The sequence below is a fragment of the Dipodomys spectabilis genome, unplaced genomic scaffold, assembly GCF_019054845.1.
Source record: "Dipodomys spectabilis isolate Male_0828 unplaced genomic scaffold, ASM1905484v1 ptg000087l, whole genome shotgun sequence".
Taxonomy (NCBI): domain Eukaryota; kingdom Metazoa; phylum Chordata; class Mammalia; order Rodentia; family Heteromyidae; genus Dipodomys; species Dipodomys spectabilis.
Genome location: NW_024870764.1, coordinates 983,137 through 1,008,881, shown reverse-complemented (window position 1 = coordinate 1,008,881; position 25,745 = coordinate 983,137). Strand labels below are relative to the sequence as shown.

Genomic DNA, 25,745 nt, shown 5'->3' with positions numbered 1-25,745 from the left:
CTACAAAGTCAAATAAAGGATGTACTTGAATTTCATTTCATAATAAGCTTGTGATTTTCTTTGGTCCTAGAGACATGGGCTTTGGCATACTTTGGTCCCTGAATTTAAATTTTGCTTGTTTTCTATTTAAAACAAATGCTTGCTTAGAAAAGGACAGAGCATGTGGAGCTGTAGGCCGCTTCTACAACTTCGCAGATATTCAAATGGAGTGTGAAACAGTGGGACCAAGAACTTGATATTCAGCTGTTTTCAATTTTTATATGCTGCGTTTAATACTAGGCTTTTCTACACATGGGTTTTATGATGCTGAAGTTATTAAACAGTATTTAAAATAACTTGTTGAATACTGAATCATTGAAAATATAGTACATTTAAATTCACTAGTTTCAATCAGTTTTAAAGCTACTGAATTCTCTTCCAGTAAGCTCTTCTTAGAAAATCCAAGTAACTGCCACTTCATGATTTTAATCTTAATTAAAAGTTCTTTCAAGTTTAACAATTTCAACTATTCAGCTTTCCTCAGTGCTCCATGATAGTTGTTTAAGAATACATCTCATTGCTTATTTATCACTTAGATATACAACTGACTACTTAATGTATTAAAATGAAAAACTAGGCACTTTTTTTCAAGAATACATGATCATTGCTTCTTACCTGCCTTAGTATATGCCTAATAAGATTTTAGACATGGAGTTGACACAAGATTTTGTACATCTAATTTGGGGAATGTAATGGAGATTCAACTCAGGACCTCATGCTAGCCAGGCATACACTCTACCACTTGAGCCACACCTCACCACATTTATTGAAATGTTTAGCCAGTTGAAAGCTGGGTGTACTGGTATCCACCTGTCATTCCAGCTACTTTTGAGGCACAGGCAGATGTGCACTTGAGCCCAGAAGTCCATGGCCAGGCTGCAAACATAGTAAGACCACATCTCAAAAGAAAGATGGAAAAGTAAACATATGATAAGCAGTTTTATGAATACCTCTATAAGGGAAGCTGTGTTAAAAAAAAAAAACACTTCAGAAGGCTTATTATGGCTATTTCAATAGATTCCACATTATTTAGGTTTGTTTTGGAGGTACTAGAATGTGAACACTGGGATTTGTACTTGTCGGGTTGATGCTGAGGTCACTGCTGAGCCAGGCTGTGGCCCTGTGTTTTGCTGGTTATTTTGGGGATATGAAACACTCTTTTTGAGATAGCTGTCATGTACTGCTGGCTGTGCACTTGGGCACAATGTAGCCACGTTAGTCTTCTCATCTTTCCATCACAGCTAGGATAATAGGTATACATCATTATGTGTGACACTTCCTTGAAAAGGAATCTTGCAAAATTTTTCTGCCTTAGCTGGCTTGGAACTGTGGTCCTCCAATTTACAGCCTTTCATTTGGCTAGGATTGAAAGGTAAGACACCAGTACCTGGCATTGTATAGTTTTGTTGTTGTTTTTCATTTGGAGAGGTATTTTGATTTGTTTTGTTTTGATAGCTCATGGGGCTTTAAATATTTGCCTAGGAGCTGTCCTTGAGCTTTTCTTGGATGAAAGTTAGCATTCATTCTGCCACTTTGAGCAATAGCTCCACTTCTGATACCCTGGTAGTTGATTGGAGATAAGAATTTCACAGATTTTCCTGCCCAGGCTTGTTTCTACCGAGATTCTCAGCTCTCATGAGTAGCTAGGATTTCAGGTGTGAGCCACCAGTGCCTGGCTGTAGTTGTGGCTCTTCTGCACCCTGATAAGGAAAGGTGTATGGAACATGCAAACGTCAGAGCCTATTCACCAGTAATTTTACAAAGATGCACACTGATTGATTACCTTTTTTGGTTATCAAGAAAATTAGAGTATACCTATATATATATATATATATATATATATATATATATATATATATACATATGTAGACCTATAATTACATGCTTTTATATGTATACATATATACCTATACACACCTATATATTATATACCTATAATCCTATATATAGAGGAGACTGAGCTGAGGATCATTTCATATACAGGCCAATCATAAAAGTCTCTGAGATTCTTATCTCAAGTTAGTCAGCAAAAGGCTGGAAGTGCTGCCATGGCTTATGTGGAGAGTGACACCCCTGAAAGGGAAAACTAAGGGTCAGCACCTAGGCCCTCAGTAGAAGCCACAGACTTGGCACAAAACAAAAACAAATGCAAAAATACCCCTGAGAATTAGTCAAAACCCTGTGACATTTAGCTAAGAAATACTGTAAGTAAATTTGTTAAACATGATGATAAACTCTATAGGTGGGGGCTGGAAAGGAGGCTCAGCAGTAGAGTGCTTGCCTTGCATGCATGAAGACATGGGTTCCATTCCTCAATATCACATAAGCTGAAAAAGCCAGAAGTGGAGGGGTGGCTCAAGTGGTAGAGTGCTAGCCTTGAGCTGAAGTGCCGAGGGACAGTGCCCAGGCCCAGAGTTCAGACCCCACAACCGACAAAAAAAATCTGATAGGTGGGCACTTGGGTCTCATGTCTATAATCCTAGCTAGTCAGGAGGCTGCGATTTGATAGTGATCATTCATAGCCAGCCAGGCAGGAAAATTGATAAGAATCTTTTTTTTTTTTTTTTTTTTGGGTCTGGTCGTGGGGCCTGAACTCTGGGCCTGGGCGCTGTCCCTCAGCTCTTCAGCTCAAGGCTAGCGCTCTACCACTTGAGCCACAGCGCCACTTCCGTCTTTTTTCTTTTTGCTTATGTGGTGCTGAGGAATCGAACCCAGGGCCTCGAGCATGCAAGGCAAACACTCTACCACTGAGCCACCTTCCCAGCCCCTTGATAAGAATCTTATCTCCAATTTATCACCAAAAAGTCAATAGTAGAGCTGTGGATCATGTAGTAGACAGCTAAATTTAAGCAAAGAACTTCTGGGACAGCATCCAGGACCTGAGTTCAACCTCAGTACTGGCATAAAACCATGACAGATCTGACTTTCATTTGATTTGCCATTCATATAAAATACTATTCAAGTATAATTTTTTGTTTTCTACAAAGAATTTTTTCTAAAATTTACATACTGACAACAATTTCCTGGAATGAGGGGAGAGACTGTTATTTGCTCAAAACTGTCCATTGTTACCCTGGCACCGGTGGATCACACCTGTAATCCTAGTTACTTAAAAGGCTGAGATATGAGCACTGTGGTTCGAAGCCAGCCCAGGCAGAAAGTCCCTGAGACTGTTATCTCCAATTAACAACATAAAAACAGAAGTGGAACTGTGGCTCAAAGTGGTAGAGTGCTAGCCTTAAGTGCAAAAGCTCAGGGACAGCACCCATACCTTGAGTTCAAGACACATGACTGACAAAACAAATAGTTCATTTGTGGAGCTGCTCCCAGGGATGCCCACCTTCAGTTTGCAGGGAAAACTGTCTAACTGGGGTGTGCGGATCCCAAGCAACCAATTTAGAAGCTGTCACTAGGTTGATTATGTGAGTATGTACTGGGCATGCCATTCCTAGCCAAATGATAGCTGATAGGGAATACAGCTTTCAGAGATTGAGTTTTTGAAAGGAATTTATACTTCTATTTTGATAGAATAATACTGAAAGTGACCACTTATACCACTTGTATCTAGGATGGTTATTTATCTCCAGACTCTTCCTCTGGCACATAGCTAGGAGGCTATTTCCTGCTGCCAACTCAGAGCTTGTGCACATCTAATAGCTTTAGACCTCAAAGGAGGCATCTACAGACCATGCAGGTAGCAGTTCAAACCTCACATGATTGCCCTGCCCTTGCAAAATCTTTAGCTACTCAAAGATTCAAAGAGTGAAGCAGAAGCAATCCCTTACACATCTTCCCAATTAGGGTGAGGGACCAATCATAGACAGGTCAAGAGACCTGAGTGTGGTTTTCTTTCTTTCTTTCTCTCTTTTTTTTTGGAGCGGGGGCGGGGGGGTCAGGTCATGGGGCCTGAACTCTGGGCCTGGGCGCTGTCCCTCAGCTCTTCAACTCAAGGCTAGCACTCTACCACGTGAGCCACAGCGATACTTCTGGCTTTTTTCTTTTTGCTTATGTGGTGCTGGGGAATCAAACCCAGGGCCTCAGGCATGCAAGGCAAGCGCTCTACCACTGAGCCACCTTCCCAGCCCCTGAATGTGGTTTTCTGTTGGAGGGAGGGGGCAATTAGTGTGTTTAGATTTGTACTCATAAACTGACCATGTACCTACACCCCTGCCATTTGCCTTGAATTATATTTTGAATGAGGTCTCACAAATTTACTTAGAACATCTGGAGCTTTAAGGTTAGCAAGAAGAGCACCACTAGACCTAGATGTTTGGTGTGTCCAGACTGGTGCAAGGGGTTGGATTCAGGGATTCGCTCCCTCTAGCTTAGATTTCTTGTTTTGGGGGTCATTATATTCCTTGAGCCATGCCACCAGTACTCACAGACAATTGTAGGGCGAGACTGAGGCCATGACAACTTTTTACCTGGGCATAGGTATAAGCAAGATTCATCCACATTAGGCTTTGCTACAGAATTACCTAGGATACCAGGATTGGGCACCAAAAGCAATTAGAAATACTACAAGAAAACACAGACCCCACTGAATCAAAATGCCACATGACCACCACATACCCAAGAGGTACTAGACTTTGGTTGCCCTTTGCTATGTTAAGTCCAGTGCGGGAAACATGCTCCATTCAGGTACATGAGCTACATCAAGTGGCATCCGCTTGGGGTTTGGGTAACCCCTTCCTCCTCAACTTGCTGGCTTCTACATTCAAGAACTAGATGCAACCATAACTGTGCCATGTAGGAGAGACGGGTACTCTGATCAATCATTGGCATCACTGAACACCTAAAGAGAAACACAGAAGGAGGAACCCACAGCAGATGAAGATGGCCATGGCTGACACTTTAAACTTTCTCACAAACAGCAGTTGGCATCCCATTTTTCTCTACCTGGTGACCTCATCAAAAGAAAACCTAGGGGAGAGTTCTCAAGATGGCGACGGGGCAGTAGGGAAACGCCACAGCTCTCTCCAACCAAAAAGAGAGTTCGAGTTCCAACCTTTAATCTCCCCAAGAGACCGACAACAACAAAAAGACGAACACTCAGAGAAAAACCAGAGGTGGAAAATAACAAAAAAAGAAAGAGAGGAAAAGAAGAATTTCAGAACAGAGAAGAGCGAAGACCCCTCCCCCAACCTTTACTGGCCGCGCGGCAGTGCGCCAAGCCGCCGGCCAGCCGGCCCCGCGGGGGCTGCCGGAGCCACAGAGACACAGGGGGCTGCTTGCAGATCACCAGGTACCGGATTGCAGAACAGCGGATCGCCAGGAACAGAGAAACCTACCAGCCGGGAGTCTCCAGGAGGATCCCACCCCACCCATCACTCTCCACCGGAGCGGAGAGGCTCCATCCCGCCAAAGCCGCCCGGCACCAGCAGCGCCACAAAGGGACCTGTCGCGATCGCAACGACCCGGCGGGGGGCCGCCCAACCCAGCCCGCAACCACCCCAACTGAACTCGGACTGCAACAACAACTGACGGACTGCAACAACAACTGACGACCTACAGGGTGAGTACCCATCAGGGGACAGGGAATCCATCAAGGGAGACCAGAGCTGGAGGGAATCCCCAGACCCTGACCTAGACTCCCTACCCCAACACCCGGACCACAGGACCCACTAAAACTGGGAACTGTTCGAGAGCCCCACCAGCCGGTGGAGCACACTCTGCTGGCCAGGCCAGAGCAAGAGCGCCCCGGGAAGGGAGCTTAAATGCTCAAGCCAGGAACAGTGCCCCTGGGTCAAGACTACCAACAGTAGAAGAAATTTGAACTGTGTCCTCCAGGCTGCATAACCAAGGTGGTATACACATTAGCACAGGCCTAACGAGCGCGCTCCAGGCTGGGGCCGGAACCAGGCCAGGGGACCGGCGCCTGAACAAAGCAAAAAGGGTCAGAAGTGGGGCTGTGGCTCAAATGGTAGGGTGCCAGCCCTGAGCTGAAGAGCTGAGGGACAGCACCCAAACCTAGAGTTCAAGCCCACAACCAGCCCAAAACAAACAAAAACACATCAGGAGCCCATAGCAGACTCCAGTATTTGGGAGAGTGCATCCAGAGCATCTGATCTTCCCAAGAGCACCCGCAGGAGCAAACACAAGCAGTCTAGGCTGCTCAACCCTTCCAAAGGCGGGAATTGCTACAGCAGAGAGCTGAGAATCCTAAGTGAATAGCAGCTGGAAATAGGCTCCCAACAGAATCCAGATCAGACACAGACTCTCTCTACCAATAGAGAATCAGCAACCAAGCAAAGACAGACACACCAAAACAAGATTGAAGAGCAGTCTCCTGAACCCCCATGCGAAAATCACAGAGAAAAATCACAAGGTTTACCACTACCCAGGACAGCAAGCTCACCTCAAAAGCCAGCAGCCACGCAGGGGAGAGCCCCAGTGGGAGCAAAGCAGGAATGGAAGACAAAAACTACATCCAAGGGTTGCTGGAGGCAATGACTCAAGAAATAAAGCGAGAAATGGATCAGAAATTGAAAGAGCACAAGGATGAACTATCAAAAGATATACAGGATATCAAACAAAAATTGGATGCAAAAATAGAAGCTGCACAAACCTCAGTAAGAAGTGAGATAAACGCCAAATTAGAGGTAATGCATACTGATATCACCTCATTGAGAGGTGAGATCAGTACTCTGAGAACCAACATTGAATCCATAAAGGGATCCATTTCCACCATGCAAACCACAATAGAAGCCACGGTCAACAGAGTGAATGAAATGGAAGGTAGAGTGTCAGATACAGAAGACAGAATACACCAACTGGACCAAAAAGTGACAGATATGGAAAAATCACTCAAATTAAACCAAAGGGAAATTCAAGAGCAAGCAGATAATGCTAAAAAATTTAACCTTCGCATAATCGGAGTGGACGAAGGTGAGGAATTCCAGAGCAAGGGAATGCAACACCTATTTAACAAGATAGTCAATGAAAATTTTCCCCACCTCAAAAACGACCATCTTAACTACATCACAAAAGCTTATCGAACACCCAACAAGCAAGATCCCAGGAGAAACACTTCTAGGCACATAATAGTAACAATGATGGATCTGAATAATAAGGAAACAATCCTGCATGCAGCAAAAATGAAGAAGGAGCTATACTACAACGGGAAAAAAATTAGAATCACTGCAGATCTCTCCACACAAACAATGAATGCAAGAAAAGCTTGGGAAAGCACCATACGAGCCCTGAGAGCCAATAACTGCCAACCCAGACTGATATACCCGGCAAAGCTAGCATTCACATTCGATGGAGAACTGAAAACTTTTAATAGCAAAGAAAAACTAAATGAATACATAAACATTAAGCCAGCATTACAAAGAATTCTAAGAGGGGGGACACAACCTGAAGAAAGCAACCAGGAACTGGGACCTGCCCCAAACAGGCATTACTCAAAGTCTAACTGAGCAAGCACAGGAGGAAAGGAAAGAAGAAAAACTTAGGAAAACGGAATGGCAGGGACAACAATGCATCTCTCTATACTTTCTCTTAATATAAATGGGCTGAATTCGCCAATTAAAAGAAAACGAACTGAGGACTGGATCAGAAAACAAGACCCATCCATCTGTTGCCTTCAGGAGACCCACCTCTCAGCCAAACATACAAACAAACTCAGAGTGAAGGGGTGGAAAAGGATCTACCAATCAAATTCCCCCAATAAGAAAGCAGGTGTAGCTATCCTGATATCTGACAAAATAAACTTTTCATTAAAATCAGTACAGAAAGACAAGGACGGACACTACATATTAATAAAGGGAACAATCCAAGAGGAGGATATAACCATCATCAACTTATATGCCCCAAATATCGGTGCACCCAGATATGTTAAACAAATGCTCTCAAACTTACAGAATAAAATAGATCCCAATACGATAATACTAGGAGACTTTAACACGCCACTCTCACCAAAGGACAGGTCTACCAACCAGAGGATTGGCAAAGAAGCTACCGAATTAAGTGAGGCCATACTTCAAGCGGAATTAACTGACATCTACCGAGTATTTCACCCTAAAACAACACAGTACACATTCTTCTCAGCAGCTCATGGAACTTTCTCCAAAATAGACCATATCATAGTTCATTCAAGGAACTTAAGCAAATACAAAGGGATCGACATAATCCCCTGTATCCTATCTGACCACAGTGGAATCAAGCTAGCTCTCAATAACAAAGCATACCGCAGAAATTTCTCTAATACATGGAAATTGAACAGCACACTCCTTAACAAGGCCTGGGTAACAGAAGAGATCAGAGAAGAAATAAAGCATTTCCTACAACTCAATGAAAATGAAAACACCTCACAAAGAAACTTGTGGGACACAGCAAAAGCAGTCCTGAGGGGCAAATTTATTGCCCTCAGTGCCCACATCAAGAGAATGGAGACAGACCAAGTAAATAATCTCATGTTGCAACTAAAACAGCTAGAAAAACAAGAAAAAATGGGACCTAAAGCTACTAGACGAAGCCAGATAACCAAATTGAGAGCAGAGATTAACCAATTAGAAAATCAGAAAACCATAACCAAAATAAACCAAACAAAAAGCTGGTTCTTTGAAAAAATAAACAAAATTGATGGCCCGTTGGCAAGATTAATTAAAAAAAGAAGAGAGGAAACCCATATTAATAGGATTAGGGATGCCACGGGAAACATCACAACACGTACCCAAGATATCCAAACAATTCTAACAGACTACTTTCAAAAGCTATACTCTCTAAAGGAAGAAAATCTGGCGGAAATGGATGCATTTTTAGAGAAATACAAGTTACCCAAACTGAGCAAAGAAGAAGTTAACCAATTAAATAAGCCAATATCCTATAATGAGATACAGGAAGCTATCAAAAGTCTTCCAACAAAAAAAAGCCCAGGACCAGATGGATTCACAGCAGAATTCTATAAGACCTTTAAAGAAGAACTAATACCCATACTCCTCAAGCTCTTCAGAGAAACAGAGAAGGAGGGAGCTATCCCAAACTCATTCTACGAAGCCAATATCACACTCATCCCCAAACCAGGCAAAGACCCAACCAAAAAGGAGAATTACAGGCCAATCTCCTTGATGAACACAGATGCAAAGATCCTTAACAAGATTCTAGCTAACAGAATCCAGAAACACATAAAAAAAATAATACACTATGATCAGGTAGGCTTCATCCCAGAGACACAGGGATGGTTTAACATACGTAAGTCAATAAATGTAATCCAGCATATCAACAGAGCCAAGGTCAAGAATCACATGATTATCGCCACAGATGCAGAAAAGGCCTTTGATAAAATTCAACATTCATTCATGCTAAAAGCTCTGGAGAAAATAGGAATAGAAGGAACATTTCTAAAAACAATAAAAGCCATTTATGACAGACCAATAGCCAATATTATACTTAATGGGGAAAAGCTACAACCAATCCTCCTAAAAACAGGAACAAGGCAAGGATGTCCACTGTCTCCACTCCTCTTCAACATAGTCCTAGAACCCTTAGCCAGGGCAATAAGGCAAGAAAAAGACATTAAAGGGATCCGCATAGGGAAAGAAGAAGTGAAACTATCCCTTTTTGCAGACGACATGATACTATACCTCCACGATCCCAAAAACTCCATCCCCAAACTTTTAGAAATCATAAGTCACTTCGGCAAAATAGCAGGATACAAAATAAACCCACAAAAATCAGTTGCCTTCCTATACACTGATAACGCACAGGAAGAGAGGGAAATAAAGGGAGCAACCCCATTCACAATAACCTCCCAAAAAATAAAATATTTAGGAATTAACCTAACCAAAGATGTAAAAGAACTATTTAATGAGAACTATAAAAAGTTAAAGAAAGAAATTGCAGAAGACACTAGGAAATGGAAAGACCTCCCATGCTCCTGGATAGGCCGACTTAATATAGTAAAGATGGTGATACTTCCAAAATTAATATACAAATTCAATGCAATTCCTATTAAAATCCCAATGACGTACATCACTGAAATACAGAAAACAGTCCAAAAATTTATATGGAACAACAAAAGACCTAGAATAGCCAAAACAATTCTAGGGGATAAAGACAATATGGGAGGGCTATCCATGCCGAACTTCAAACTCTACTACAGAGCTATAATCACAAAGACAGCATGGTACTGGCACAAAAACAGACCCGAAGACCAATGGAACAGAATAGAAGATCCAGATATAAATCCACAGGCCTACAGCCAGCTGATATTCGACAAAGGAGCCAAAGACATACAATGGAAGAAACACAGCCTCTTCAACCGCTGGTGCTGGGAAAACTGGGCAGCCACATGCAGAAAACTAAAAGTGGACCCCAGCCTATCACCATGCACCAACATCAACTCAAATTGGATTAAAGACCTTAACATTAAACCTGAATCTCTGAAACTACTGCAGGACAGAGTAGGAGAGACACTTGAACTAATAGGCACAGGAAGGAACTTCCTGAACAGAGTCCCAGGGTCACAACAAGTTGGAGAGAGACTCGACAAATGGGACTACCTTAAAATAAAAAGCTTCTGCACAGCTAAATCTATCGCAACTAAGCTAGAAAGACAACCAACTAATTGGGAAAAAATATTTACCAGCAATATATCAGACAAGGGGTTAACATCCTGTATATACAGGGAACTCAAGAAACTAATCCCTCCCAAACCTAACAAACCAATTACTAAATGGGCAAGGGAACTAAAGAGGGACTTCTCAAATGAAGAAATAAAAATGGCAAAGAAACACATGAGGAAATGTTCATCATCCCTGGTGGTGAAGGAAATGCAAATAAAGACAACCCTGAGATACCACCTTACCCCAGTCAGAATGTCCCACATCCACAAATCAGCCAACGACAAATGCTGGAGGGGATGTGGAGAAAGAGGAACCCTATTACACTGCTGGTGGGAATGTACACTTATACAACCACTTTGGAAAGCAGTCTGGAGGGTCCTTAGAAAGCTAAAGATTGACCTCCCTTACGACCCAGTCATACCACTTCTAGGCATCTACCCTGAACAACAGGAACCAATATACAAGGACACGTGCACCTCCATGTTTATTGCAGCACTGTTCGCAATAGCTAGGATATGGAAACAACCTAGGTGCCCCACCACAGATGAATGGATCCAAAAATTGTGGTATCTATACACAATGGAATATTATGCAGCCATTAGAAATAACAAAATAATGGCATTTGCAGGGAAATGGATGGAGCTAGAAGGAATCATGTTGAGCGAGGTAAGCCAAGAACGAAGAGACAAACGGTACATGGTCTCCCTCATAAGTGGATGCTAAATCCAAAAGGTTAGTGATACGACAAAACTAACAGGACTTAAGAAACAAAGAACTCCCGCTCATCTGGTTGAACCACTACTAAATATCCTCATGCTGCTGATCACAAATATGGTATATAACATGTGAACACTGTTATATATTACAGACTGTGGTAGACAATTTGCTCCAGGGAAGTTAGAATGAACTTGTGACTTTGAAATTATGTAATCATTTAATCACAATCAAAAAAAAAAAAAAAAAAAGAACCTCGGGGAAGGGAGGGAGGGAGGGGATGGTAGGGGGAAAACAATGGAGGGGGTAACAATGTTCAAGAGGAAGTGTACTCATAACCTCACTCATGTAACTGTGACCCTCTGTATAGTAGCTTTACAATAAAAAAAAAAAAAAAAAAAAAAAAAAAAAAGAAAACCTAGGGAGCAGACCTGTGGACCAAGTGACAGGACAAAATACTAAGAGGCAATTCCCTCTGCCATAGTGGTGCCAGAAGAGAGCTCCTGTATACTTTGGTCCTATAGGGCCCCCAGCAGGTGTCAGCATGCACCACAGGTGGAAGCTCAAACCCACACAGCCAGAGACAGTAGAACAGAGAGAAATACAGTATTTTATGTGAGGTGTGTTGGGGAAGGAGTGGGTAGGAAGTTTTCCCTGTTGTATTCCTAAGCCAGCATTGTACCTCTGGAGCTACACATTGTTCATTTGAGGTTCAGTTATATTTTGAATAAGGTCTCAGAATTTTCCCCAGATCAACTTTTCCTTTGAATCAAGCAAAAAATACACACCATCTCTCTGACATACATTGTGTTTGTGCGTTTGTGTGTGCATGTAGGTGTGTCTGTGTTTGCCTTTGCATGAATAAATGAAGAGATATGAGACTTTGATTCAGGAATTCCTCAAATTTTAATTGCTTTCTTCCTTTTCAAACCATTCAATCATCTGGGCTATGCCTCCAGTTTAATCTTCTGCTATTTTGTGGAGGTTGAAGACACATCAACTCTCTTCTTGGGCTGTGTCCAAATGATAAATCCCTGACTTAGTTCCCTTAGTACCTATGCTAATGTGAGTGAACCCTATAACTAGCAAAAACGAAATCTTTACAATACAGGCACTACTGAACAATACTGGCACCGTGTCTTGACAGACAAATAGGACATCAAGTCTTAGGGCACCTTTTCTGACTGCAACCAGCAGGGGAGCCTTAGTGGTCTGGACCTTGCCACTCCCCTTACCAATCCCTTGCTGCAATTGGGTGGGGAATTCTAGTTATACAAACAACCTGGAAAACTATTCCACATAGCACTTAAAAGACTGCTGTTCTGATTAAGTAATGACAAAAAATGCCTAACATTTTTTTAAAACTGTTCTTCAGTGCTGGAGGAATATCAATACCAAACTTCAAACTCTTTTACAAACCCCATAGTAATCAAAACAGCTTGACACTGGCACAACAGACCTGAGGACCAATGGAATAGAACTGAAGATCCAGAAATGAACCCACAGACCTATAGCCACCTAATTTTCCATAAGGGAGTTAAAAAATAGAATGGAAGAAAGACAGCCTCTTCAGTAAATGGTGCTGGCAAAATTGGTTTAACACCTGTAGAAAACTAAAGCTAGATCCCCATATATCACCCTGCACCAGAATCAACTCCAAATGGATCAAAGACCTCAAAGTCAATGCAGACGTCCTGAAAACATTACAGGAAGGAATAGGAGAAAATCTAGGGCTCCTTGGCACAGGCTGAAATTTTATTAATAAATACCCAGAAGCACAACAAATCAAAAAAAGGTTGGACAAATGAGATTGCATGAAACTGCAGAGCTTCTGCATGGCAAGGTACATAGCAAGCAAGATTAATAGAAAGCCCACAGGTTGGGAGATCTTCATAGCCATACAACAGACAAGGGTCTCATATCTAAAACATACTTACTACTCAAAAAATTAAATCCCCCAACATCCTCAAAGAAACAACTACCTGATTAATAAGTGGGCTAAAGACTTAAAGAGAAACTTCTCTGAAAAGGAAATAAGAATGGCCAATAGACACAAGAAGAAATGCTCAACTTCTCTAGTCATAAAAGAAATGCAAATCAAAACAACATTGATATTCCACCTGACCCCAAGTAATCTAATAACAACAAATGTTGTAGGAAATGTGGCCAGAAGGGAACCCTACTGCATTGTTGGTCAGAATGTAAACTAATTCAACCACATTGGAAAGTAGTTTGGAGGGTCCTCAAAAGACTCCATATAGAGCTCCCCTCTGAGCCTGCAATCCCACTTTTGGGCATTTACCCGAATGATCACAAACAAGGCCATACTAAAGCTACCAGCACAACTATGTTTATCTCAGCACTATTCCCCATAGTTAAGATATGGAACCAATCCATATGCCCCTCCGTAGGTGAATAGCTCAAGAAAATGTGGTATATTATATATATATACATATGTATATGTATATATATATATATATATATATATATATGAATTCTGTGCCTCCATCAGGAAGAAAGACATCACTCCACTTGTTAGGAAATGGATAGACTTGGAAAAAATTATAATAAGTGAAGTAAGCCAGACTTAAAGAAACATAGGTCCCATTGTTTCCCTTATCTGCAATAACTAGTATATGTCCAGGACAAGCAGAAGAGGTCAAAAGCTATGTACATATGACCATATAACCTGATGCTAAGCGAAATGAACCCCAAGATAGGGACACAAGAGATTTTATGTTTATTGTTGTTTTTAATGCCCTTATAATGTACTATGTGATTTTTTTTTGTTTCGTTGTATGTTCTTCCCCCATGGTGCAACCCCTGTTGTCACTATATTTGATTCCAGTGTCCTGCATCTTGTGTATACATTTTTCTGATTTGGGGAGGGGAAGGGAAATAACAAAAGGCTGAAATAAGGATGCAGGATGACCCATTGTACCAATGAGATATACAAGACACTATGTTGAAAACAAACTTTACAACTTTGTGGGGGGGAGAGGTGGAGGGAGGAGTTAGGCAAGTATGGAGGAAAGGAATGGTAGGGGAAAAACAAAGTAGTGGGTAACAATGCTTAATAGGAAATAGAATCATTACCTGGCTCATGTAATTGTAACCCCTCTGAAGAGTATCTTTACAATAAAAATATATAGTTAAAAAACAACATATGAATGTGATTTTATTAAAATGTAGTTATTTCTTCACAACATTAATGCAAAACGCAAGCCTCAGGTTTTACATGTATATTTTGAAATGAATATATATTATATACACACACCTTCATAATATATATGTGTATATATGAAACAATTACTGTTTCAGTTTCCAGGCCAATACAGCCTCCGTTTGTAAAAAGCAGTAACAATTTCAGGGCACTTATCATTAGCCTCTTTTGCAGAAACCAACCCAGTTTCACGTGAGTTTTTCCACTTCATGTAAAACATCATTTCTCCATTATGTTCTGTGACACCAAGTATTCGTTCAGGCTCAAGACCTCTAGAAAAGCCAATTGGATTGTCACCAGCATCTCTTTTATCATTTGATGTGCTATCCTCATATTGACTGGCAGATGAACTCACTCCTTGAGAATTTTTAAAAGCCCTGATTAAGTCCACACAGTCTAAAGTTTCTTCTGGTTCCCAGGTATTAACAGCATCTGAATATCCCTTCCATTTCAGGAGATATTCTACCTTGCCTGCTACTACACGCCGGTCCACTATTTTCTCCACTTCAAATACTTCAATCTCTGGTTCTTCAACTTTTTCACAGTTTCCACTCTGTTTCTTCCTTCTTTTTGGCAGTGTAGTTTCCTTGGAGGCCATCTTTAATTGCAGATTTGAGGAGCTATTATTAGCTACTTCAGGTGTTCCAGGTCGTGATCTTGCAGCCACTCTGACCAGCGAGCCTCAAACTCGTAAGTACTGTGAAAATTAAAAAAAAAACACCAATCTGAATAAATTGTGAGACTTCCTAAATTACCATGCATGCAGTTCTAGAATACGTCCACCCTTGTGGCATGCTCCTCAGCTTCAACCTGGCTTCTAGTAATAGACAAAGCACACCAAATAAGAACTACTGGGATGTTAAAAGCTAAATTATCATTGGAACCAAAACCACAAAATAGGCCAAGCAAACCCCAAAAATATCCTAAGAAGCCACACATAAGCAACCTATATAAATAAAGATTTAAAAAATAATCACCTCATAGTATTTTTTTTTGTCAGTCCTGGGACCTGAGCTCTGGGCCTGAGCGCTGTCCCTAAGCTCTTCAGTTCAAGGCTAGCACTCTACCACTTGAGCCACAGCACCACTTCAGGTTTTTTCTACTTATGTGGTGCTAAGGAATCGAACCCAGGGCCTCATGCATGCGAGGCAAGCACTCTACCACTGACTCACCTTACCAGCCCACCTAATAGCATTTTGAAAGAAATATCTTACCTACAGAGGAACACCGATTTAAATGATAGCAATTTTCTCTTCTGAATCCAGAAAAGTCTGGAAGGAAATGGCACATTTTTCAAACATAGGGTACTGTCAACTTTGAATTCCAGGTTCAGGAAAAATATCCTTCAGGAATTGTGAGAAATAAAGACATTCTCCGATAAGAGAAAATTTTGGAAAGCTTCTCTAGATGTACCAATAATGACAGTCTAAAGGTGATCTCCATACAAAAAGGAAACAATACCAGAAAGAAGCATGAAACTAAAAGAGAAAATCATGATATATGTAAAAATCAGAGTGAATATAATAGGCATGTGTTTCGTTGTGCAGTTTTAAATCATATTGAGTATTTGAGTGGAAAATTGTACTACAATCTGATATTAGGTGTTATCTATACAAAAGAAATAGATGAGAAATTTATATTCCAAGAGTTAGATGTGGGGATGAAAGGGTATAACAACTCTCTACCAAACACCAATCTCTGAGTTCAAATCTCAGTACTTACAAACCAAAACACATTCTCTGAGTAGGATAAAAGGGCACCTTATATAAAAATGAGTTCTCTGCACTTTGGTAGAAGTCAAAAATAATGACAAGAGTAGACTAGGACTAATTAGCTATATTTTCATACTTAGAATGACTATTAATAAAACTATAAAGTCAATAAGTCCAACAGAGAAACTGAGAAACAGACAGAAAACAAAAAATTATAAAATAATAGAATTAATATAATTTTCCCCAAGTCTTTCCATTTCCTTACAAATGGAGCACTGTCATTCTTTCTGATGGAAGCATAGAATTCCATTGTGTGTATATGTGTATGTGTGTGCGTGTGTGTATATATGTGTGTGTGTGTATATATATATATATATACATATATATGCATATATATATATGTATATATATAAACACCACACTTTCTTGAGCCCTTCGAGCACTGAGGAGGATCTAGGGAGATTCAATATCTTAGCTATAATGAACATGGTTGTGCAAAGCAAAGTAAGCCAAACCCAAAGAAACATAGGTTGCTTGGTTTCCCTCATTTGTAATAATTACAATGTGACCATAAATCTACAAGCAAGCCCAGTGGATAGTAAAAGATAAAAAATTACACTTGGACATGATAAATGCATTCATGCAGAGAGACCAAAGGAGGTTATTCTTAGGAGAGGATAATGACTCAATAGCTATGTGCATATGTTCGTATACAATTATGTTAATTTAAATGAACTCCAAGAAATGGAAACAAAAGTTTTTTTGTTGTACTGTTTGTGATTCATTTTTTCTGATTTTTTCCTTTTATTACTCTTGTTGATTTCTGTACACTTTGTCTTTTATCTAAGTTTATCTGATTTGGGGAGGTGAAGGGGAAGCATAAAAACGGTGGGACAAAGGATGAGCTAATACATCAGTGATAGTAGATACTATGTTGGAAATGAACTATACAAATGGGGGAAGGGGTTCAGGAAGGAAAATCTGGGAGAAAATGAGGGAGAGGGTGACACTGTCCAAACAGAAATGTACGCATTATCTGACTTATGCTACTTTAACCCCTCTGTATATCACCTTTACAATACAAATTTAAAAATCAACAGAATAAAATAGTATGTTCAAACACAAAAGAAAAAAAAAGTATTAGACTTTCCAGGTGCCAGTGGTTCATGCCTCTAACCTTTGCTAATCTGCTGGCTGAGATCTTGTGGCTCTTAGTTTGAGGTCAGCCTTGGAGGAAGAGTCTTCTAGATTCTATTCTCAAAATAGCTAGTGAAAAATAGGGCAGGTAGAGGTGCTCAAGTGCTAAATAAAGTGCCACCCAAGCAGACATGAAGGTCTGGACTTAAACCTTAGTATTGCAAACAAAAAGCTATACCTAAGCTCAATAATTATGCTCACATTAAATGGTCAAAATAAATGCATGTAAAGATATTCACAAAATATTTCTTCTTTTTTTGGGGGGGTCTGGTCGTGGGGCCTGAACTCTGGGCCTGGGCGCTGTCCCTCAGCTCTTCAGCTCAAGGCTAGCACTCTACCACTTGAGCCACAGCGCCACTTCCGGCTTTTTTTTCTTTTTGCTTATGTGGTGCTGAGGAATCGAACCCAGGGCCTCGAGCATGCAAGGCAAGCGCTCTACCACTGAGCCACCTTCCCAGCCCCAAAATATTTCTTTTTAATCCCCTGCAAGACTGTTTTCTATTTGAGCCATCCTTTCAGTTCATAAAGTCTTTTAAAATAGTAATATATGTTGTCTCCAAGAAACTTGCTTTAGGAATGATAGCACAGTGAGTTTAAAGAATTGAAGAGAACAATATATTATAAAATCCTGAATTTATAAAAGAAAAACCCAGTGGCTATATATTTATTAATATCAGACTTCCAAGGGGCCTCAACCCGTCAAGTCACTAGGATGTGTGATTCCTCTAGCAACAAGTCTTAACACAAGGAAATGTTCTCTACCAGAGTAGCTTGATAGAAATTCAGTTCCTGAGACATTATTCATGACTAGTCATGTGGACACCCCTACCTAGCACTTTACAAAACATCAGACTCCTACTAGGAAACTCCAGCATAACCTTACTGTAAGTACAAATGGCTTGAGCACAGATGAACGATCTGGTAAGTCCTAATCAGATTTGATGGGAATATTCTCCATATCAAAGTTCCACATGCATCCAGAGATTTGCTTTGCCATGAAACCTTTCTAAGTCAAGATGTCAGTATGCTGGGTTAAATCTTTTCTGTATAGTTTGGAAAACAGGAGACTTCTTATCCCAGGATGAACTACATTTATGCAACAAATTATGCCCAGTAAGCCACTCTGACTAGTACTGCAAATGGTGAGACTCTTCTAAAATCAAGTTCCTAAATGCCCACAGAGGCTTTTCTATCTTACTCTTAGTTTGCACAACTTCCCACAGTATTTTGTAGCTGCAGAATTATCCTAACTCCAATACTATACAAAGACAAAATTACACACATTTATCTTCCATCAACTTTCATACAAAAAATCTACAACAAAGTATTAGTAGTATAGAATGTGTTAAGGTTTAAAAGACATTTTTACACTGGTTGTTTTGCAATCTGTGCAAAGTTGAATCAAATATCAATGTTTAGTCAATGAAATCTACCACAGGTTAAGTAAATTACATGTGATAAAACTCAGCATTCACTTATGATTTTAAAAACTCAGGAAACTATGCATAGAGGATTCCTTTCTCAAGTTAAGAGACTTTACTAGCAATGCTACAGTTAGAGTTGAGAACTTGAGTGAGAGAATAAGCAGAGATTGCCCTGTACTTTTTAAGTAAGTAAAGAGCTACCTTCCCACTAATAGATGCTATATATACACTTCCCAGGATGCATGTAGACAAGGTGTTCACACAGGTACCAAGGTCTAATGATTGACAGTGACATTTTGGGACCCTGGTGATTGCTTGTATCTGTAGCCCTGTCCTTTGTTGCATACTGAGCTTGAAATTTGCAGTCCAAACTTGTTGAGTTGATAAATAGAAGGAAGATCAAACAAGGTTCCCACTTTCACCTTAAGCCATTTCAGTCCTCTACTTACCAGCTTCCCAGATATATCTGAAGCAGTAATTCCTTCTTGCTCCCCTAGAAATGGCTAGTGATGGACGGTCCTGCAAGGGAGGACACTCTCCCAATATGCGTGAGCTGCAGCTGCTTCCAAACTCAAAGCCCCTCTCCCACCCTCATCTACACCTGATACTCATACATATTACAAACCTCTGGATTTTTTAACTTGGGCCTGTAGAGCTAGAGTGGAGCAAGAATTTGAAAATAAATTGCTTTCTTAGGAAATAATATACATGCTAGCTCTGGTATATATATATATATATATCTCCTTTTAAGGAATTTATGTACATGAGTTTCCCAGAGAAAGCATTTGGCGAAAGATCAAGTTTCTATCTGCCTAAATCCAGAGGTCATTGTGAATTTTCTGATGTTTATCCAACTCAGCTGAGCAACTTTAAGATTTTCTTTTTATCTTCTTCTCTTTTTTTTTTAACTTGTGGCAGTGGTGCCTGAAATCAGAGCCTCAGTCTCTACCTTGATTTTTCCTCCAGAGGGAACTCTACCACTTGAGCCAAATACAAGTTTCCCATACCTTGAATGGCTAAATGTACATATATATGTGTATATTTATATAGAAATATTTGAGTTCATATACACATAAATATTTGTATACATAAGTATATATTTTAAATACATATGTTTATACAAAAGTACATGAACACAAAAATGTTTATCACATATGTTTAATCAGATGTGAGCTAAAATATGTAAATAAAACTGAATTTTCTGAAGCCAGCCTGTCTTGGGAATTCATGTTTGACCTTTTTCCTCATCATATTTTCGAATTGGCAATGCCTGGCCCATTTCCAAGAACTTTTGCTGACTCATTTTCCATGATCAGATTTCTTGAGTTTCACATTAACTTGTAACCAATGGTGATCCCACATAATTTGCAGTCTATTAAAGAAAGAGCAGCTAAATTATTCTAGGAAGACAAAATCCAGTATACCTTCGACTTAAAAATACTGTGTTTCAACCTGGGTGCTGGTGGCTCAATCCTGTAATCTTACCTGTTCATGTGGCTGAGATGTGAGGATTGCAGTTTGAAGCCAATCACAGTCGGGAAATGCTATGGGACTCTTATTCCAATTAATGTCCAAAAAAAAAGCCTAAGTGGAGCTGTGGCTCAACTAGCAGAGAGCAAGCTTTTAGAAAAAGCACTCAGGGACAAGGCTCAGGCCTTGGTTCAAGCCACAGGTCCCCCACAAAATACTACACCATGCTTTTACATGGCAATGGAGTGTACTATCAACACATTCCCTCTTTGCTTGACTCTTAAAGTGTGAGTTTGCTGTGACCGTGATAGTTACAGTACTAATTAAAATGCACTTATTTTACATTTGAAATTGAGTTAAAATACAGAGATAATTTTGTTTAAATTATACTTAATTGTCTTCCATTCTTTTTCATATCCCAGTAGCTAACAGCATTTTGGTAAAAAATGAAATATTTGCCTTATGATTGGGGCAAGGTACAATCAAAAAGGACAATAACCAGAACAATAAGACAAGCAAAAAAAATACATAAAAGGCATAGGATTGGAAATGAGAAAATAAAACTATCCCTATTCCCAAACAACATGATTTTCTATGTAGAAAATTCCATAGACTCTTAACAGACTCTTATAACTAATTGAATTCAGCAGTCCACAAAACATAATATTAGCATACAATTGGTCAAAGAATACTGTATGTATGGGAATACCACAATGAAATCTCTCTGTACAACCAATTTATGCTAATTAAAAGAAAAATCAAAAGAAATTGAGGAAAAACGTCAACACAAAAACATGAATTGCAGTTCTATGTACTAACAACTAACTAAAAATAAATATAAAACCTAAATAAACTAACAATTAATATAGAAGCTAAAATTAAAAACACAATACTACCATGTGCTAATGGCTCGTGCCTGTAATGCTCAGGAGGCTAGGATCTTAGGCTCAGGACTCCAAGCTAGCCAAAGCTGGAAAATCCATGAGAATCTTATCTCCAACTCACTAGCAAAGGCTGGAAGTGGAGCTGTGGCTCATGTGCTAGAGTGCTACTCTTCAGTGGAAAAAAATTGAGAGACAGTGCCCAGACCCTTTGTTCAAGCCCAGTAGTTTCACACACACACACACACACACACACACACACATGCACACGCACACGCACATGCACATTACCACTTAGAATTACTCCACAGAAAATGAAGTACATAAGAACTGAACAAAATATGTACAGAATATGTATGCTGAAAAATTCCAAGGTGCTGCTGATGAAGTCTAGGAAGGCCTAAAACAATAGAAATTAGATGTACTGCATTTGTGGATTAGGAAAGCATATACAAAAGATAGCAATTTTTCCCAAATTGATCTATATGTTTGATATAATTCCCCCTCTGATTTCAAATAAGATTTTGCAGATAAAGTATCTATAGGCAAAAAAATGAACTTCTACCTTAGGTAGATTTGTTACAAAAATTAAATCAGAGTTGGGAAGGTTGCTCAGTGGTAGAGTCCTTGCCTAGCATGCATGAGGCCCTGGCTTCGATTCCTCAGCACCACATAAGCAGAAAAAGTCAGAAGTTGGTGCTGTGGTACAGAGCTAGCCTTGAGCTGAAGAGCTGAGGGACAATGCCCACTCCCAGAGTTCAGGCCCCATGACTGACAAAAATAATTAAATCAAATACAACTTGTAGGTAGGATTGAGAGGGAAAAACTGGGAAAGAATGAAAGAAAGGGTGACATTGTCCAAAAACAAATGTACTCATTACCTTACTTATGAAATGGTAATCCCTCCTTATGAAATGGTAACATCACCTTTCTAATAACAGTAAAAATTAATAAATTAAGAAAAATTACAATAAAAGTTCAAACTAGGCTTGAGCCTTGATGTAAATAGCATAATGAAATGTACTAAAACTGTTTAAAACAATGGGAAAAAGAGAGTTAAGAAAGAATAATATAAGCCAAGTATCTATGGATCACAACTATAATCTTAGCTACTCAGAAAGCTAAAATCTGGAGGATAGAGGTTCCAACAAAGCCTGGGCAGAAAATACTCCATGTCTTTTATTTGCTGATATTTTTTAGACTCTATGATGGAAAAAGAATCAGCAAAACAACAGGGCAGGAATTGTAGCTCAAGTAGTAGACTGAGAGCCCAGTGACTATGAGGCCATAAAATACAGAACCTAGTACCACCAAAGAAAGAAAATAAAAAGGAAACAATAACATTGAGTTAATTTGATCAAAGTACATTGCATTACATGCATAAATGTAAAAATCACAATAAAATCTATTTGTGTAACTCAGTTAAACTAATAAAAATGTAAAAAGAGCCAAGTGTCAGTGTTCACGACTGTAATCCTAGCTACTCAGGAGGGACAGATCTGAGGATCATGGTTCAAAATCAGCCCAAAAGATACTTCCAATAAGCTACTCAGAAAAACCTGGAAGTGGTGCTGTGTCTCAAGTAGTACAGCTAAAGAAGCTCAAGGACAGCACTCACATCCAGAGTTCAAGCCACAGGACCAGTTTAAAAAAGTAAAAAGAGATTCGTTCTACCTTAGGAAAACCAAAGTGAATTATCAAATTATAAATTCAAACCCTATCATTAGTTTAACTATATTGTATTGAAGTGTAAAACTGTTATATTTCTAGAAGAAAGAACAAGACTGACTTGGTATAGATTTCTCAGCCAAATCACCAGAACACAACATATACCACAAAACTTGAAAAATTGAATATCTGCAAGATTAGAAGTTTTTCTTCTGAAAATCATCTCTTGTTAAGTAAATGAATGGAAAGACCAGTTGCAGATAAGAAAATGTTTTCTAGCTATGTCCTTTGCCATGCAGAAGCTCTGCAATTTCATGCAACGCATTTGTCCAACCTTTCTTTGATTTGTTGCATTTCTGGGCCTCTTTTAAGAAAATTTCAGCCTGTGCCAAGGAGACCAGGTTTCTTCTATTCCATCCTGTAATTTTATCAGAGTGTCTGCTTTGACTCTGAGGTCTTTGATCCATTTGGAGTTGATTCTGTTGCAGAGTGATATATAAGGATTTAGCTTTAGTTTTCTGCAAGTGATTAACCAATTTTGCCAGCACCATTTACTGAAGAGGCTATCTTTCTTCCATTCTAATTTTTTAGCTACCTTATCAAAGATTAGATGGCTGTAGGTCTGTGGGTTCATTTCTGGGTTTTCAATTCTATTCCATTGGTCCTGAGGCATCTCACCCCAGTTAGAATGGCTATAATCAAAAACTCTAATAACAGATGCTGGAGGGGATGATGGCCAGAAGGGAACCCTACTGCATTGTTGGTGGGAGTGTAAACTTGTTCAACCACTTTGGAAAGTAGTATGGAGGATCCTCAAAAGACTCCACAGAGAGCTCCACTCTGACCCAGCAATCCCACTTTTGGGCATTTACCCAAATGATCACAAACAAGACCATACTAAAGCTACCTGCACAACCATGCTTATTTCAGGATTATTTACCATAGTTAAGATATGGAACCAACCCAGAAACCCCTCAGTAGATGAATGGATAAACAAAATGTGGTATATATACACAATGGAATTCTACGCCTCCATCAGAAAGAATGACATTGCCCCATTTGTTAGGAAATGGAAAGACTTGGAAAAAATTATATTAAGTGAAGTAATCCAGGCCCAAAGAAACATAGGTCCCATGGTTTCCCTTATTTGCAAATACTAGTATATGTTTGAGACAAGCAGAAAAGGTCAGATAAGTTGATGGTAGGAGAAATGAACCCCAAGATAAGGATTCAAATGTTTTATTTTCTTTCTTGCTATTGTTTCTAACATATTTATAGGATATTTCTTTGTTGCTTTTTATGTCCCTCCCCTATGGTATAACCCTTGTTTTCACTGTATTTGATGCTGGTATACTTTGTGGAGGAGAAGGGAATAAACAAATTGTTTAAATAGGGATACAGGTGGAGCCATTGCAACAATGAGATGTACAAGATGTTATGTCGAAAATCAACTTTACAATTTTGGCACCCAGGGGGGATGGGGGGAGAGATGGGAAGGGATGGTATGGGGAAACAAAGGAGGAGGCAACAATACTTGATAAGAAATGCACTCATTGCCCATGTAATTGTAACCCCTCTGTACAGTATTTTCACAATAAAAAAAAATGTACTCATTACCTTGCCCATATAATTGTAACCCCTCTGTACAGTATTTTCACAATAAAAAAAAAAAAGAAAAGAAACACAGTCTAAGAGGAAAAAAAGAAAATATTTTCACATCTGATAGAGGACTTGAAAAGTTATATGACATGACTGCCCATTAAGGAAAAGAAATTTTTAAGAAGATATCACCACATACCTATCGGAATGGTTTTATAGTGAAAATATTAAACACTGAGAAAGCTCTGGTGAAATTTATCTCATTCATTGCTGGTGGAAATACAAAATGGTACAGACAGTCTGGAAAGATTTAATATTTCCTTTCCTTTCTTTCTTTGTGCAAGTCCTGCAGCTTAAACTCAGCATTTGGGCCTGTTCCTGAGCTTTTCTGCCCAAATCTAATGCTTCTGCTCCCCATCCAGGCTTTTGGTGGTTAATTGGAAATAAGAAGGTCTCATGGACTTAATGGCAGGATCCTTTCATCTCAGACTCCTGAGTAGTTAGGATTAGAAGCCTAAGCCAACCATGTCAGGCTTTCTGTGTTTATAATGTGTGTGTTTGTGTGTAGTTACTAGGGCTTGAACTCAAAGCCTCATGCTCTTCTTCAGCTTTTTCACTCACATCTGAGGTTCTACCATCAGAGCCACAGTTCTACTTCCTGGCAGATTCTTTTAGCACTGAAAATATTCTTACCATCCAACCCAGTCAACACTGAACATACACTTAACATCTGGCCCAGCAACTGAAGATCTGGGTATTTAGCGTGATGAAATGAATGTACGTTAGCACAGAAAACTCTAAATGATTATTTATAACATTTTTTCTTATTTATTTTTGCAGTGCTAGACTTTGAAGTCAGGGCCTTGTGTTTGTGAGGTAGGCTCTCATACAATTGAGCCACAACTCCAGCCATTTTGTGCTGGTTATTGTTAATACCAACCTGGGCCTTAGACTCAAGGTCTGGGCACTGTCCCTGCACTTTTGGCTCAAAGATTCATGCTGAACCACTTGAGCCACAGATCAACTACTAGCTTTTGGTAATTTAATAAGAGATAAAATGATCTCACTGACTTTCCTACTGGGCCTGGCAGCCTGCTTCCAATCAGAAGCCTCCTGAGTGCTTGGGATTACAGGTGAGGGACATCAGCACCTGGCTGTGCTGGTTTTTGTTGTTGTTTTGTTTGTTCTAAAGATAAGACTCTCAAGTCCTGTCCAGTGGTGCACTAGTGCTGTGATGGGCCTAGTTTAGG

At 39.7% G+C, this 25,745-nt stretch overlaps 1 protein-coding gene across 1 annotated transcript; it reads right to left on the bottom strand.

Moving 5' to 3' along the window:
• Positions 1-14,638: 14,638 nt before the first annotated feature.
• LOC122111738 (chromobox protein homolog 3-like) lies at positions 14,639-15,142 on the bottom strand. Its single transcript, XM_042684473.1, has one exon. The coding sequence runs from the start codon at positions 15,140-15,142 to the stop codon at positions 14,639-14,641; it is 504 nt and encodes a 167-aa protein (XP_042540407.1).
• Positions 15,143-25,745: the final 10,603 nt, after the last annotated feature.

Coding starts and splice junctions, on each gene's coding strand:
- LOC122111738 (XM_042684473.1), bottom strand. CDS start 15,142: ATGGCCTCCAAGGAAACTACACTGCCAAAAAGAAGGAAGAAACAGAGT.